This window comes from Panicum hallii, chromosome 5 (genome assembly GCF_002211085.1).
Source record: "Panicum hallii strain FIL2 chromosome 5, PHallii_v3.1, whole genome shotgun sequence".
Classification (NCBI taxonomy): Eukaryota; Viridiplantae; Streptophyta; class Magnoliopsida; order Poales; family Poaceae; genus Panicum; species Panicum hallii.
In genome coordinates this window covers 36008912-36025074 of record NC_038046.1, presented here as the reverse complement: position 1 = coordinate 36025074, position 16163 = coordinate 36008912, and the positions used below count along the sequence as shown (strand labels likewise).

The following is a 16163-nucleotide window of genomic DNA, read 5'->3' as shown; positions in this document are numbered from 1 at the left end:
TTGCCGCCCCCTGCTCCCCCCACCCCGCGCGCCGCCGCCCCCTGCTCCCCCACCTCGCGCCGCCCCGCCGCCCCCTACTCCCCCCGCGCGCCGCCGCCCCCTGCTCCCCACCTCCGCCGCCGTCGACAACTGCGGCTCTGCTCGCCGGTGGAGGAAGGTGATTAAGTCGCCATTGCCCCCTTCCCCCCATTGGTAAGCCGCACCGCGGCCGTCATCGAGTACCGGCCGCCAGTGGCGACGCTTCTGCCACCGATGGCCACGCTTCTGCTGCCGGTGGCCACGGTGCTGCAATTTGGCCCTACTAGTACTCCTGTTCCCCACGCTGCTGCCGCCATCCATAGCATATATCCGCAGCCACGCTGCGGCGGCGCATAGCACGGTCGGCTGCACTACCAGTGCTCCTGTCCCCCACGCAAAGGCACACCTTCTTCCCTACCTCAGCATCGGTGAACAGCCCCAAGGTACGTTTCTGTAGCATATTAGATTCAGTTTTTATCTATGGGCAAAATGTTGATTTGAGGTACTCGGCAATGTTTCATCAGATGAATAGAAGTTGGGTGCATGCTAGGCTATTTTCCCGTGAATTCATCAATGGTGTCAAAGAATTTATGAACTTTGTTCACGGAAAATTTGGTGAGGATGAACAAATTTTGTGCCCATGTAGTAGATGCCTTAATCAGATTTACCTGCATCAAGTTCTTGTGGAGAGGCATATATTGATGAACGGCATGGAAGCTACATATACTCGATGGATTCATCACGGAGAGAATTGCAATGCATATGTTGGTGAGCATCATGTCGATGTGCATGACCCTGCTGATAGTTGGATACATGGGGCAGGTGTGACCGAGGATGACAGTTATGGTTCATTACATGGGTTAGGTGTGACTGAGGATGACAACTACGATGATGGTCATTTGAATGGGTTATTACAGGACCTGCACACCGCGGAGAAAGAAGGGGAACAAGATGGTGAAAATCAAGATAGAACTGGTGACAACGAGTCATTTTACAAAATAGTGATTGAAGAGGCAAAACGTCAGCTCTATCCAGGTTGTACCAAATATTCAAGGTTGTCCTTTGTGGTAAAGCTTCTTCATATGAAGTCATTATATAAGATACCCAATTCTGCATTTTCTGCAATATTAAAGCTATTAGCTGATGCTTTCCTAGAGTGCAATACACTTCCAAAATCATATTATGAAGCGAAGAGTCTTCTAAAGGAATCAGGACTTGGATATGAATCAATACATGTGTGCTACAATAATTGCGTGCTCTTCAGTAAGAAATATGCCAACCTTGACAATTGCCCTGTTTGTGGTCAGTCAAGATGGGCTGATGCCGAAAGAAAGAAGATTCCTATGAAAGTGTTACGACATTTTCCGTTGGTACCTAGGCTACAGAGGATGAACTTGTGAACGCAAATTCCATTCTTAATAACAAGAAGAAGCCAACTTTTAGAAATAGTGAAGATTCAGAATCTGAGTATCTCCCTAGTGAAGAAGATTTGGTTGATGATGACAGTGTTAAGGTGCAGATTCCTCCATCTATTAACATGATGTTTGCTTGTTAAATGTATCTGCCACTTTATTAATTCACCCATGCTTTCATTTCTATCAGTGCTCGAAGGGTAGTAACATGAGGACTACAAACATGCGTAGTGCTGGAATCATGCAGCGCTCTAAGAGAGTTTTTGCAGAGCAAGAATCTATTAGAATTACAAGGTCAAAGAAAACCACTTCCCAACCTGATGCAACTCTTTCACCAACTGATATCCATGTGCCATCTCCAACTCTATCTCGTGTCAACCAAGCCTCAGAAGTGTTTGGCAACATTGATGGCCACACCCAAGCTATAGTTGAAGGCTAGTTCAGCTGTTATGCTTCTTTCTATCTTTCTATTGTTGTTAATTGCATGATGACTGCACTCTTACAAACTGCATTTTTTTCCAGCTGATGGTCCTGCTCAGTTTGTTGAGAACACCGACATTGCTAATAGAGGTCATGCCACTGCTCAGCCTGATGGGCACAACCTGATGGGAAATCAAGGTGATGATTTCTAACTATCGTTCTATTACCCTTCATTGAATGATGCATGCATTCTTATGTCTGTCGTTTTTTAGATATTGAGAGCACCCAAGTTGATGACAGCATGGCCAATCGAGGTGAAGCTATTACTGAGCCTAGTGTAGATGTACAACTAGGTGAAAATGATCGATGGGAAAGGGGAGTAAATATGGGACATGGTCTCCATAGGATGAATCGAGCTATGCGTGGAAAACTACCAGTTGTCATTCCTGAGGGGAGGATAAGGCCTGTGGCACCTCTTGCTGCTGCTAAGTTTGCAACTGAATGCAACATTGCAGTCAGGAACCATGTGCCGGTGTACAAGCATTGGAAGGATTACAAGGACCAGGCTAGCCTCTTTAACCTATTTACAGATAAACTTAGTGTAAGTGCATTATCCTGATCTTCCCTTCCCGTAAACTTGGACTTTCCAACACTATGCTTACTAGCTTTCATTGTTTGCTTGCATGATTCTGAACTTTACGTACATGTTTACCCCTATTTTAATAATGTATCATGATTCTGAATTTTACCTACATGTTTACCCCTGCTTTTATGTAGGCAAAGTTTGATATCAACACAAATGATGAACCAGTCAAAAAGGCTTGTTCCCAAATGATGAAAATTGCAGTTCGGCAACAACGATACAAACTTAAGAAAAAATACTTTGATCCTTTTCCACTTCATTTGGTGACAAAAACGTCGCCAATCAGATCGATGACAGATAAACAGTGGAATGGCCTTGTGGAATATTGGAAGAGCCCAAAAAAGATGGTACGTTTCTTCCTAATATCTGAACTCTTGCCTCATACATAGCTTGACACTTACCTTACATGTATTTTCTAATTGATGTAGGAGATATCTCAAAAGAACAAAGACAACCGCTCCAAAGTTAAATTTCATCAAACAACTGGATCTCGTAGCTATATGGTTCATGTAGAAAATTTGGTAAGCTACACTTATCAACTTGCACCCTTATGATTGATCAAAGAGAGTAGTACTAGAATATTGTAATAAAGTCAACTAGCTGATGCCTATTGTCTACACAAAGGTTGGACAGTTTGGAAGAATAATTGCCTAGTCATGAGAAACACATGATTTTTCATTTCCTTCACTTGTTATCAACTATTTCTTGCTGCACATATATGGTACCGACCAGCTGCACTTATTGTTGCTGCAGCTGCGGCTGTGCACAGCTCAAGTGACTTGGTAGGGCTGCAGCCACAGCGGCAGCAACAGCCACAGCAATCTCTTCCAATTGTGTCTTATGTCAACAGAAGTTATTTCTTTCTTATTGCTGCATCTTTTATACTATCAAGTGGTGATCATTTAAGTAATAATATTGCTAACTGTTGTTTCTAGGAAGATAAGGACAACAGTCAAAAGTTTGATGCATTAGATTTGTTTAAAGAGTGTCACTACAGCAGAAAGAAGAAATGCTACACACCTAACGTGCAGCAAGCTATAGTAAGACATCTTCATTTAAAAAATGATCTTTTTAATGTTTATTTCCAGGTCTCTTATTATCAGTAACCATTGCTGTTTCTTATATGCTAGACTCAGATGGAAAACAAGTGCTCTACACTAACAGAAGGTGAAGAATCTATGTCTGTTACAGAAGTTGTAGCTAATGTGCTTGCTGAAAATACAAAGAAGAATATGTTCCTTCAAAATGTGGGGATACAAAATGTTGGTTGTAGGTCCAGTTTAAGAAATATTGAAGCACAACTAGAAGTGGAGAAGAGGGCAAATAGTGATCTTAGATCTGTTGTTACTGCTCAGCGTGTACAATTGGATGTGCTGTTGAAGCAAATGCAAGAAACCGAAGAATCTAGGATCAGGGAGCAAGAGGAGGTGAAGAAGAGGCAAGCTGAGATGGAAGCAAAGCTTCAACTTCTGCTGAGTCAGGTTCATCCAAGTTAGGAGAATGAAATGATATTTGTGTTGACCTCTCTTTTGTTGCTAAGTCTTATTCATACAAGTTGATCGGGATAGTATGTGATGTGCTAGTCAGATTGTAATATTTTGCTATTTATGTGTTGGAATGTCAACGTGACAGCTTGAGAGTGTAAGTGATGTGTTAGTTGAATATTTGAATTTAAATATTAACATTTTGTCATATATTTGTTATGTATTGTATGTGCTTTCATTGTGCAGAAATAAAAGTATTGAAAATTATATATTGGGCTGTAATAGTAAATGGGCTAGATATCAAATGGGTGACAAGTGGACTAGATATTAAACTAGGCTAAAATATACGCCTCTATAAAATAAATGGGCTTGTTTTCGTGACGAATTTTATCCTATGTGACGACAATTTGTGATGGTATTTTTCGTCACTAACTGCGGGCTTGGACTGGGTTGAGTGGGCTCTGGGCCATTCTGTGACAGATATAAAACGTCATTGATTATCATAAACTAAAACATCACGAATTACAACCTGTGACCCCCAATACATGACGTTATAGAAATCCGTCACAATTATGGCTTTGTGATGTTTTTTTTACTAATTCATGACAGAATTTGTCCGTCATAGATTGCTGGAATTCTTGTAGTGTAAATAATGTTTATTTGATTAATATCAACTTAAATGTATTTGTAATTTAATTTGTTTAGTTCAACTCGAATCATAAAGTTCGACGTTTAGATGCTCTCATCGGTTTCTTTCTAATTAATTGTTTAATTCGGATAATTCGTGCATAGAGAATTATATATAAAATTTGACTAAGTTCTACTTCATTTTTATAAATGCAAATATAATATGAATTAATTATAATTAGAGATATTTCTATTTTATATCTTTTACATTAGTTTTCTAAATTAAAATAAATGAAATCCTATAGTTCTTTTATTCTTTAATAATATAAATCTCCCGATAGCTGTATCTTTTCAACCCTAGCTCCGTTTTTCGCGTTTCTTTCATTCTCGTGACCGTAGCAATGAGCCCTATCATTTGGTCCATTCTTTTAAATGCTTTCATATTGTTTGCTGTATTTGCTCTTAGTTATTCTTGTTTGTTTATTTGCTTGTATGGTTGGGGCCGATGCTTGTGTGACGTTAGAAGGAGCGCGATCGAAGAGTTTTGAAGATTTAGAGTTTCAAGAACAAGAGTTGAAGTCTCTGAGCAACTATTCTCTAAATGAAAGGCAAGTGTTTCCTTGATCATTCGTTTGTCCTAATAAACACAATAATATAATTTTCTTCTTTATATGCATGCATGTGTCCTAATTTTGATGGATCCCAACTAAGGATATGCCTAGTCTTTATGATTATTCCTTGTCAACCTGGGTTTTACCTTTATGTTGGGTAGCTATTGCTTAGTTGCTATAGCTGGCTCTAGTTTGGGAATAATATATAACCATGATGACAACAATGATGATGTTATACCTGTTTTATCCATGTTCATGCTCTTGGTGATGTTAATCACAAGATTTTAATCGGAACATGGAGAACCACCCAGGAAAACAGTGCAACCACGATACTATATGGCTCTGGTCTTGGCTAATTAATTAGAAACTCTAGCTTCTGATGATCTTACCGAAAGGGCAAGAGGGGAGTGCGTTGATGGGGTATAGCCTGGTCCTCTTGAGGCATATTGATATATGTGGTCCTTGGCTAAGTCATTTCCTCATTAGGGAGGGTTATGACCACTGCGGCCTGAAACCTTAGCGCATTGTCATAAGTTAAGGAATCTTTGTAAAGACCTCGTAGTGAATCCCTTGCCACTGAACTCGGAAGTGTTTAAGAGGCTAGCTATCTCGGGCAAATCCGGAGACACGAATTGTGGGTAAAGTGTACAACCTCTGCAGAGTGAAAACTGATATATCAGCCATGCTCACGGTTAAGAGTGGCTTGGACCCTCACATGATTAATGAACTTGAAGATGAATTAAATCATGGACCATGTTTATGGTTATGGTTTTCGTGGACCATGTTTATGGTTATGGCTATGATTATGCTGTATCTCTCCTATCTCTTTTAATGTGGGTTTTGTATGAACTTATACCATAGTAATCAGGTGCTAGTAAAACTTGACCAACTAAAATTGCTTATCGCAGTAAGCCAGTCAGCCTTTCCTTGAATTTGGCCTTCATGTCATACAATTCCCAACACTTGCTGAGTACCAACCATAAGTGTACTCACGCTTGTTATAATTGCTGCTCAGAGGAGAAAGTGATGTGAAGTCTTTTGAAGATGATGCTGAGTTCTAGGCCTGCGCAACCTCCGGTCGATTGCATGTGAAGTTTGGAGTCTTCATTTCTAGGATAAGCTATATAACTCTGATAATCTTTATAGTGTTTAAATTCTCTTTTCGTGATACTGTTGCTGATTATTCACTAATGAAGTCACTATATGTATGAAACTTGATCCTAGCATACATATAGTTATGCATTCGGTTTTGTCCTTAAAAACCGGGTGTGACAGGTAGTGACAACTCATGAGAAGGAGGCAATCTTGCTGATTGGACCATGGTGACAAAACAAAAAGGCAAGGAGGAACTTGGGGTCCTAAACTTAAGGTTACATAATGATTTGCTATTGCTCAAACGCTTGTATAAATTTTATGCTAAGCAAAACATTCCTTCGGTCAATCTCATCTTGACTATATAGTACTATTACAACATCCCTCATGCATCGAAGGAAGTGGGCTCCTTTTAGTGGAAAGACATACTTAGACTAAATGTAATGTTAAAAGGTGTTGCTAATTGCCAATTGGGAGATGGATCTATAGTCTCGTTCTAGGAAGATTTGTCAAGCTCTCTTCTGGTAGTTGTGGCAGAACCGCCTGAATTAATCCGGCTTAAGTACGCTAATCATCACCATAGAGGAAATCTAGGCTAACACGCACTTAAAACAGAGTAAAACAACAGTCTATCGTGTAACATCAAGATGCAACCACTGGAATTTTGATCGAAACAATGCTTACATACGACCCACGCGAATGTGAGCCCAGAGATTGCAACAATCTACAAATTTTACATCACAGAGTTTAATAGGAATTATTATTGCAAACCAAGTTCGAGTTCATAAAACAAGGTACTTTCAGAGTTTAATAGTGCAGCGGAAAATAAGCGAAAGTTCTAACGATGATACAAGATATCATGATGAAGCCCGTACATGACATCATTCAGCATTATCATCGTTGGCTAGGGATGCATCCCATTCCACCGACCAAGCAAGAGGAAGAGTACATGGCCAAGTCAAACTAGCAACCATATCCTCAAAGGTCTCACCTGAAAACAAAACCACAAGCAAAGCTGAGTATACTAATACTCAGCAAGGCTTACCCAACTATTGGTATATACTTAGCCGACTCCTAGACATGCAAGACTTTTGGCTGAGGGGTTGTTTTTGCCAAAAAGCATCTAAGAGTGAGTCATTGCTTCCAAGTTTTAGCATCAAGTTCTAATTGATTAACCATTTTAGATAAGCGACTATCCAAATCACGCATGGTGGAAAAAATAATTAATTGAGCATCCAACAAGATTAATCATCATCATTCTTCCTCTTCTTACTCTATGTGGTAAAAGGGTTAAGCAGTCTTAATGGCCGCGAGAAACAGATGATTTGAATCAAATTTCTTAACCTTGCAAGGGGAAACCTAAACACACGCATGGGGTCCAGACGAGTCACCTATACAACTTTTCCCCTTTCTTTCCAGGTTGTGGATCAGGGCCACCCCCTTGAGTGTACAGAGGTCCACGAACTACGGAACGAAGCCGGACCATGGCTACTCTTGCACTCACCATGTGCCTATGGAAACAAATTCAATAGGGTGAGGGTAAAGTCCACTCGTCGGTCCAATCAGGTACTTAAGCTTACCGATTATCATATTCTTGGCATGTGGCTAGTTCGTTCAAAAACGTAACCACCACTACCACATACCGCGACCTTATCATTTTCGCTAAATAGACGAGGCCTCCATCATCAACAGGAATAGCGTAACATAGCCTTGTCCGTCAACCTTATGATTCCAACGTAAGTAAACAAACAACTCATATATCTCGCAAGTGATAGGAAATCACTCGACTTTTACTGGAGTCCTATTAGCATGGCAATCTAGCGACCGACACATACTAGTGTTCATATCATAGGTACCTAGGAGCATGCATCTAGGGTTTCAATCCACTCCTACAAACTTAATGCACAATACCTGTAACACCCTAATTTTCAAATTAGAATCCATAAGATTTTTATTCCATCATTTTGATTTTAGAGCATTTATCGTGAATTAATAGTAATTTACTTAACTGTAAAAAGAAATATAAGGAAATATAGGTTTTGTGCATTTCATGCGATATTGCATTGTTTTATTGTTTGTCTTCCATTTGAATTTAAATTTCAAATTCAAATATTTCTCCCTCTTTTTCTAATTGGGCCCGGCCCACTCTCTCTTTTTCTTTTTCCTCTCTCTTTTCTTCCTTGCGGCCCGGCCCAACCTGGCCTGGCTCGATACCGGTCAACCTCTGCCGCCGCCATTGCGTCGCCTCTCGGTCGCTGCCGCAGCCGTCGCCTCGCCGTTCCGCTGCCGCCGCAACTCCGCGTTGCCGTGAGGATCCTCGCCGGCCCCTTCTCCCCCTCTCCCCTGCCTTCCCGCGTGCGTGATCGCCGTCGCTGCCCTGCCACACGTCGCCACCGTGCGTCCCTCTCTGGCCCCCGCCTAGCCAACTCGAGCCCTTAGATGAGTTTCCCGTAGCGCCCGCGTCCTTCCTATGCAGCCCGCGCTCAAAACTATGCATGGACGGCCGTTTTCAGTCAAGTCCGGCGAGCCCGCCGCCGTCCGCTGCCGCCTACTCCCACCGTCGGCGCCTAGCGTCGCCGCACCGCGCCGTCAGCCACCCCCGGCCGTTGGATCCAATCTAACTTGAGTCAAGTAAACCCGATACCCATCAACCCTAGATTTTTTTGCGCATAAGCCCCTGAGTTTCATAGAAATCAACCCGCAGTCCACGGCAGTTCAAAAGTATTCTCGAATAGATTCTTTTTTTCTGAATAGGCCCCTATCCTTTTCTAAAACAGTTCCCGCCATCCCTAGCCTCTCTGTTTTGCAATCTAAACCTTAGACCTAAGGTTTAATTATGTTCTTGCCCTTGATTTCTTTGTTCAGAGCCCTTCTAGGTTCAAATCTTTCACAAATAAGCTCCTGGAATCATGTTTTAGCCATAACTTCTCCGTTTTAACTCCGTTTTCATCGATTCTCACGCTCACACGACCCTTGCAACATATACAGTAGCTTTATAATATTGTTTTGCTCTATTTATATTGTTTGATGTACTATTTCTTATTTATTGTATTTGTTTGCTTGTATGTACTTGTGTGTTATGATAGACGGTGCGCAGTTTGAGGGTCCGCAAGAGCCAAGCTTTGAAGACATTCCCGAGCAGCAGCAGTTCATTAACGAAGGCAAGTGGTCCTTGATCATATTTCAGTCCCAATAACTTTATAAATACATACATTTACTTTATATGCATGCATGCATCTAAAATATGATGGATCCCAAACTAAGGATGTGCCTAGTTTCTTTTGAACTTCCTTGATTAAACCTGGGTTATTATATTTATGTTGTAGCTACGCTAGTCGCTATTACTTAGACTTTGGTTGGATAATCTGAAAATCATGCTACCCTGGTTTAGTCATGTTCTGGATTACTTTTATGGTGATAATTAAGATCATTGCATTAATTGGAACATGGAGAATATCCCAGGAAAACAATGCAATCACAATAACACATGGCTCTAGTCTTGGCTAATTAATTAGAAACTTTAGCTTGTAATGGTCTTACCGAAAGGGCAAGAGGGGAGTGCGTTGATGGGGTATAGCTCGGTCCTCTTGGAGGCTTTATTTATGGTCCTTGGCTAAGGTACGCCTCATTAGGGAGGGTTATGACCACTGCGGCCTGAAACCTTAGTGGACTGTTGCAAGTTAGGGAATCTTTATAAAGGCCTCATAGTGAATCCCTGCCACTCACCTTGGAAGTGTTTAAGGGCCTTGCAAACCCGGGCATCAAGGGAAACATGAATTGTGGGTAAAGTGTACATCCTTTGCACAGTGAAAACTGATATATCAGCTGTGCTCATGGTTAAGAGCGGCTTGGACCCTCACATGATAATTGAACTTAAAGATGATCTAAATTGAGGTTCTTTGTTCATAAGGTTGTTATCTTATCTTTTTATTTATTTAAGGGTTGGTATATACTTACATTTAGTTAATGCTTGCTAAATAAAACTTGATCAACTAAAAATGGTTACCATGTTAGCTTATCCTTGATTTTGGCCTTGCATGTCATATAATTTACTCCACTTGCTGAGTACCAACCATAAGTGTACTCATGCTTAGTTTATTAAAACCAATGCTAGTCACAACAAGATAATTATCCGGAGTTCCCTGAACATTTTGAAGAGTATTAGGCGTATGTCTCCCAGTTATCTACCTGTGAAGTTGAAGTCCGCTGCTAGTTATAAACATTTATTTATTCACTTAAGATTAAGACTTTCAGTCATGTAATAAAGTACTATGATACTCTCTTTTGTTATGACATTGTTTCGGATATACACTTATATTGTCTATCATATGTGTGGAACTTGATCCTAGCGCACATATGAGATGCATTCGGTTCCCTTTTCAAAACTGGGTGTGACAATACCATATATAAGTAAAAGTTGCATAAGTTTAAAAAATAGAGGTTATGCTCTGGGGCTTGCTGTGGCAGAACCGCCTGAATTATTCCGGTTCAAGTGCGCTAGCTATCGCCATACAGCCGATAACGACTCAACGCACTTCAAACGGAACAACCCGTTGGTCTGTCGGGTCTCCGCCCGATACAACCACGGTTCAACAAGATCGAGGTAGGTTTACCTCGCACGAAGGCGAGTTTACAATCACAGAATAGCTCATCAACTTTTAATTTACAGATAGTCAAACATTATTACAAACTAGGTTTAAACTTTAAGTAAAACTTATACAAACCATGCTTAAACTGACAAGCCGAACAGCTTGTCCAAACTCACAGCGGAAAGAAAAGAACACGCGACTACAGACGTCGCGAAAGTGGACACCATGCTCAGCCCAAGGTCTGGTGTCACTCAGGAGGGTCACTGCCAGCCGAGGACGGATCCCACTCCACAGACCAGCCAAAGGGAACAGACATTGGCCATGCAGGGTTGTCCGTGGGATTCTCGAAGGTTATACCTGAAACAGATACTAGCAAGGCTGAGCCTTCTAATACTCAGCAAGGCTTACCCGGGTTTGGGTATACTTTAGCCCGTAACTAGACTCATGAAGGCATTGTAAAGGTTCTGGGTTTATTTTCAGCTGAAAAGCAACAAAGAGTATGATCTATTTTAAAATTTTAGCTATCATATTCTAGTTGATTATCCATTCTAGGTTAGCACCTACACTAAGCAAGCAAGGTAGAGTTTATCATTCATCAAGATTGTTCCATCATTAGTTTCACTCCTTACTCTATGTGGCAGAAGGAATAAACAGTCTCAATCTCCGCGAGAAACGGACGATTCTGAATTGAATTTCAACCTTGCAAGGGTAAACCTAACTCACACGCTTGGAACATCCAAAGATCGTTCCGAAGCAACCGTTTGCCTTTCATTCCGGGTCGTGGAACAGGGCCACCACAAGCGACTGTAGGACCGTACGCACACCAATTGTGCAGGACGTACGCCTGTAGCGCGACTACATGACCGTACTCCTGTCCGCAGTGCGGAACGTACTCCTGCACGTCGGTGCGTGAGAAAAACCAAATTACGAGTGGTGGGAGGTATGTCCACTTGCCGGGCCGATTGGTTACTAGGCTTACCGCTTTACCATATTTCGCGGCATGTGGCTAGTACTTTCAAATGCTTAGCCACCACTATCACACGCTGCGACCTTATCAACTTTTATCCGAAACAGATAGGGTAAAAATTCCAGGTCATGACATCGCACATGACCCTGTCCATAATCCTTATAGTGATTGCAGAATTGTAATCATGCAACTCCTATATCGCGCGAGTGACAGGAAATCACCCGACTTTTACCGGTCCTATTTAGCAGAGCATCTAAGCGATAAGGACTCGGGGTACAATACATTGGATTCCTAAGATCTTATGCAACTAGGGTTTCATTTCAACTCCTAGACGTAATGCAAGATATATATAATGTATAAGTGAAATGGTAATAAATTGAAATACTGGGGTATGCATCGGGGCTTGCCTTCTTGAGTGGGGTTGGAGGCAGGAGTGTCAGAGAGTTCCGAACTTTGGTTCGGGGCTTCAGTTAGATCCTCGGCGACGTTTATGGGCCTTCGGAAAATCCTTGGTCTTGTCCCAAGACCAACTCGTAGTCTCCGTTGTCGAGTGTCGCTGATTCTACATGAAATGCAACAATTTAATTGAAATGGTGTTTGAGTTAAAGATTTTATTTCACGATAAAGTTGCAATCCAACAAAGTCAACACACATGAATTCATGAAACAAAGGGGTTTAGGCTTGAATTACCATTTATAATTGAGTCATGATTATAGTACTGGATTTATTGCAAACAGGAACTAGAACATTTGAATTTGAATTCAAATTCCAAGTTTAAATTCAAAACTTAGGTAAATAGGATCATAAAGTCTTGAAAATTTAATTATATACTAATTATCAACACCTTAGGTTATGATAAAAAGATCTAATTAAATAAGCCTAAGGAACATGCTTAACTAATTTTAAATTATTTCAAATTTGAATTGCCCAAATGCAAAAGAACTTAAATTACAAAACAGAGTTAAGTTTGAAACTTCAACATAAGTTCACACATGACCTATAGCAATTACATATAAAAAATTATAAGAAACAAATCTAATATGCAGAAGTTATGTATAAACTACCTCTTAACCTTAGATTTAAAATAGATGCAAAAATATTTAGTTTCAAAAAATTAATTAATAAAAGTTATAGGGTTTGAAATCTAGTTTCCAACAAAATTAGTTTTGCAATTTTTGGATTTTTCTACAGTTTTCTACGAATTTTATAAGACAGCAACATCAATCACATGAAATAACAAACACTTAGGGGGGTCCTCGGTATTTTGCGTTTGGGTCCCTTGAACATGGTTTCTTCTCACAGGTATACCCCTGTCCGGCCTCGACAGCGGCTGGCCGTTCAGCCCCGGCACGTTCTCGCCGGTGGCGAGGTCGCCGGCGGGGAGGGACTGGTCGGACAGGGCCTACGGGACCCAGGGAGTTGTTTGGGAGGGGAGGTGCACGACAGGCGAGGGTGGAACATGATCAGCGACGGGGAGGTGCGGCGGCCATGGCGGCGCGTCGCCGTTCCCGGTGAAGGGCCGGCGAACAGGGGGATCGAACGCGTGCGCGAGCACCAGGGGAGGTTGGGGATGCGATTCCCGTACTTGGATTGGCCGAGGAGGTGGCGGAGGGGTGCTGTCGATGGTGAGGTCGAGCTTAGGTGGCTTCGGTAAGGGGCGGCTCGGGGTGGAGGCGATTCCGGCGAGGGAGGGCCGGAGGTTGGACCGGATCAGGTCGGGGGGCTAGGGGAGGAGGTGAGGGAGCGGTGTGCGGCGGGAATTTGGGTGGGGTGGAGTGATCGCTGTGAATGCCGGCGAGGAGCACGAGCGAAATTCGGTGGCGCAAGGAAGAAGAAATGGGGAAACAAGCGAGGGCGGTGGGGTTCGGGTCGATTTTATAGGGCAAGTACGGCTCAGCTGATGGGAGAGAGAGGGAGGGAGAGAGAGGGCGGTCATGGGCGGAGCTCAAGATGGCGGGCGGCGCCGGCGTGCTCGACGGGGTGGCATGGCGGCCGCTCGGGGTCGACTGCTCGACGTGGAGCGGCAAGGGGAGGACAGCGGAAGCGGCGTGGCGGTCGGAGGAAGGATAGGGCGACGCGTGGAACAGGTTCAGGGTGGTGCAGAGCTGCAGGTGTGCGGGAAGCGGCCGGCAGCAGCCGTCACGCGCGCGCGCAGAGGAGCAGAGGAGATCGGGGCTCAGGGAAGACGATGGAGGACCCGGTTGCAAAACGCAGAAAATACAGGGACCTTACTGTAATGTATAGATAACTTTCCAACCAGTGCTCAAATGAAGATGGGCCCAAAAGCAAATGTGTAGTGTTTTTCAAGATCTACAACTTTTCTTTAGGGTTCATCTGCAGAAGGGCAACAGTTTTGAAATTAATATGAAACTTAGCAAAGTTTTCAAACTTTATGTAAATCCTATAGATAAAACTACTCTACACATATATCCAAAAGGTAGTTTCACTTACTTTTGCGATTTAAACACAAGTTTTGGGACTTTTGCAAAATAACCCTCATACATTTGAATTCTACCCTCCATATTCACCCATTTAGCACGAAAGGACCTCTATTAAAATATAATTATATAAACAACCACTTTTCCTTAACATTAAAATTTTTAAACCCACTTTTGCCACATTTTGTACACAATAACACACTAAAGATCTAGGGTGTGACCATGCTATTTACCTGAGTGTCACAGCCTTTCCCCCTAAAAAGAATCTCGTCCTGAGATTCCGGAACAGAAGAATTTGGATCATCAATTTCGGAGGTTGGTTTGGAAGAAGTCTGGGAAATTATGCTGAAGATAAGATTCGATTTCCCATGTTGCTTCTTCTTTTGTGTGATGGTTCCACTGAATCTTGTACATCCTGATGGTTTCTCTTCTAGTGCTCCTTTCTTTAGTGTCTAGCACTTTAAGGGGGTGTTCTGTATAAGTCAGATCAGGTTCGATTTCGATGGCTTGGGAATCGATGATTTCTGTAGGAATCTTAACACACTTCCTGAGTTGGGATACATGGAAGATATTATGGATGGCCGCTAATTGAGAATGAAGTTGAAGACGGTAAGCTACGGGTCCACAGATTTCAAGGATTTCAAAGGGTCCGATGTATCGAGGAGCAAGTTTCCCTTTCACGCTGAACCTTTGAATACCTCGAGTAGGAGATACTCGAAGATATACGAAGTCTCCATTTTGAAACTGTAATGGTCTTCTTCGTATATCAGCGTAACTTTTCTATCGAGATTGGGCTACCTTTAAATTGTTCTGGATAATCTTTACTTTATCCTCTGCTTCCAAAAACTTTACGTTCGCCGGTTTGGGACCAATTTAAAGGAGTTCGGCATTGGCGACCGTACAATGCTTCGAACGGGGCCATTTTGAGACTAGTCTGATAACTGTTGTTGTATGAAAACTCTGCTAATGATAGACATTTGTCCCAGTTCTTGTCATATTGAAGGACGCAGGCTCTGAGCATATCTTCCAAAATCTGATTTACCCTTTCGGTCTGTCCATCTGTCTGAGGATGATATGCAAAGCTTCGAATTAACTTAGTTCCAAGAGCATCATGGAGTTGCTCCTAGAACCGAGCGACGAATTGTGCTCCACGATCGGAAATGATTGTCTTAGGTATGCCATGAAGACGAACAATCTGATCCAAGTAAATCTCGGCATACTTCTTGGCATTATATGTAGTGTGTACGGGAAGGAAATGTGCAGTTTTGGTTAATCGATCAACGATTACCCAAATGGAGTCATGCCTTAGAGATGTATTGGGCAAACCAACAATAAAGTCTATACTGATATCCTCCCACTTCCAAGAGGGAATAGGTAGAGGTTGAAGAATACCAGCAGTTTTCAGATGACTGGCTTTGACTCTTTGGCAGATATCACATTCTGAGACATACTTGGCGATTTCTCGTTTCATACGAGTCCACCAAAAGTTTTGTTTCAGATCTTGGTACATCTTCGTACTGCCAGGGTGCATAGAAAATTTGGATAGGTGGGCTTCGTCCATTATCTGTTTACGAAGCTTATGGTCCTTGGGTATAACAATACGTTCGTTGAACCATAAGACTCCTTCTGGATCTTCTCAGAAGTATTTATACTTTCCTTCTCCTTGGGTCCTCTTCTATTTAATGATTCTAACTCCCTTACTGCGCTGCTGAGCTAGAACAATGTCATCCCTAAGGGTGGCTTCAACTGAGAGATGGTTCAAGTCACCTTGGGGCACGATTTCTAGATTAAGCTTTCTCATTTCCCAGCAAAGAGTCTTGTTGAAAGCTTCAACAGCTAAGCAATAACAATGTGCCTTGCGA

At 42.2% G+C, this 16163-nt stretch overlaps 1 protein-coding gene across 1 annotated transcript in view; it reads left to right on the top strand.

Annotated features, from left to right (window-relative positions):
- LOC112892620 overlaps positions 1-13326 on the top strand; it is a 35115-nt gene extending 21789 nt beyond the window's left edge. Inside the window, exons 3-13 of the mRNA XM_025959753.1 lie at positions 841-1053; positions 1174-1313; positions 1397-1531; positions 1621-1864; positions 1953-2048; positions 2123-2451; positions 2628-2840; positions 2922-3014; positions 3429-3533; positions 3624-3984; positions 13166-13326. Of these exons, the coding sequence (XP_025815538.1) occupies positions 841-1053; positions 1174-1313; positions 1397-1531; positions 1621-1864; positions 1953-2048; positions 2123-2451; positions 2628-2840; positions 2922-3014; positions 3429-3533; positions 3624-3984; positions 13166-13326 (2090 nt within the window). The remainder of the gene's footprint in view (positions 1-840; positions 1054-1173; positions 1314-1396; positions 1532-1620; positions 1865-1952; positions 2049-2122; positions 2452-2627; positions 2841-2921; positions 3015-3428; positions 3534-3623; positions 3985-13165) is intronic.
- Positions 13327-16163: the final 2837 nt, after the last annotated feature.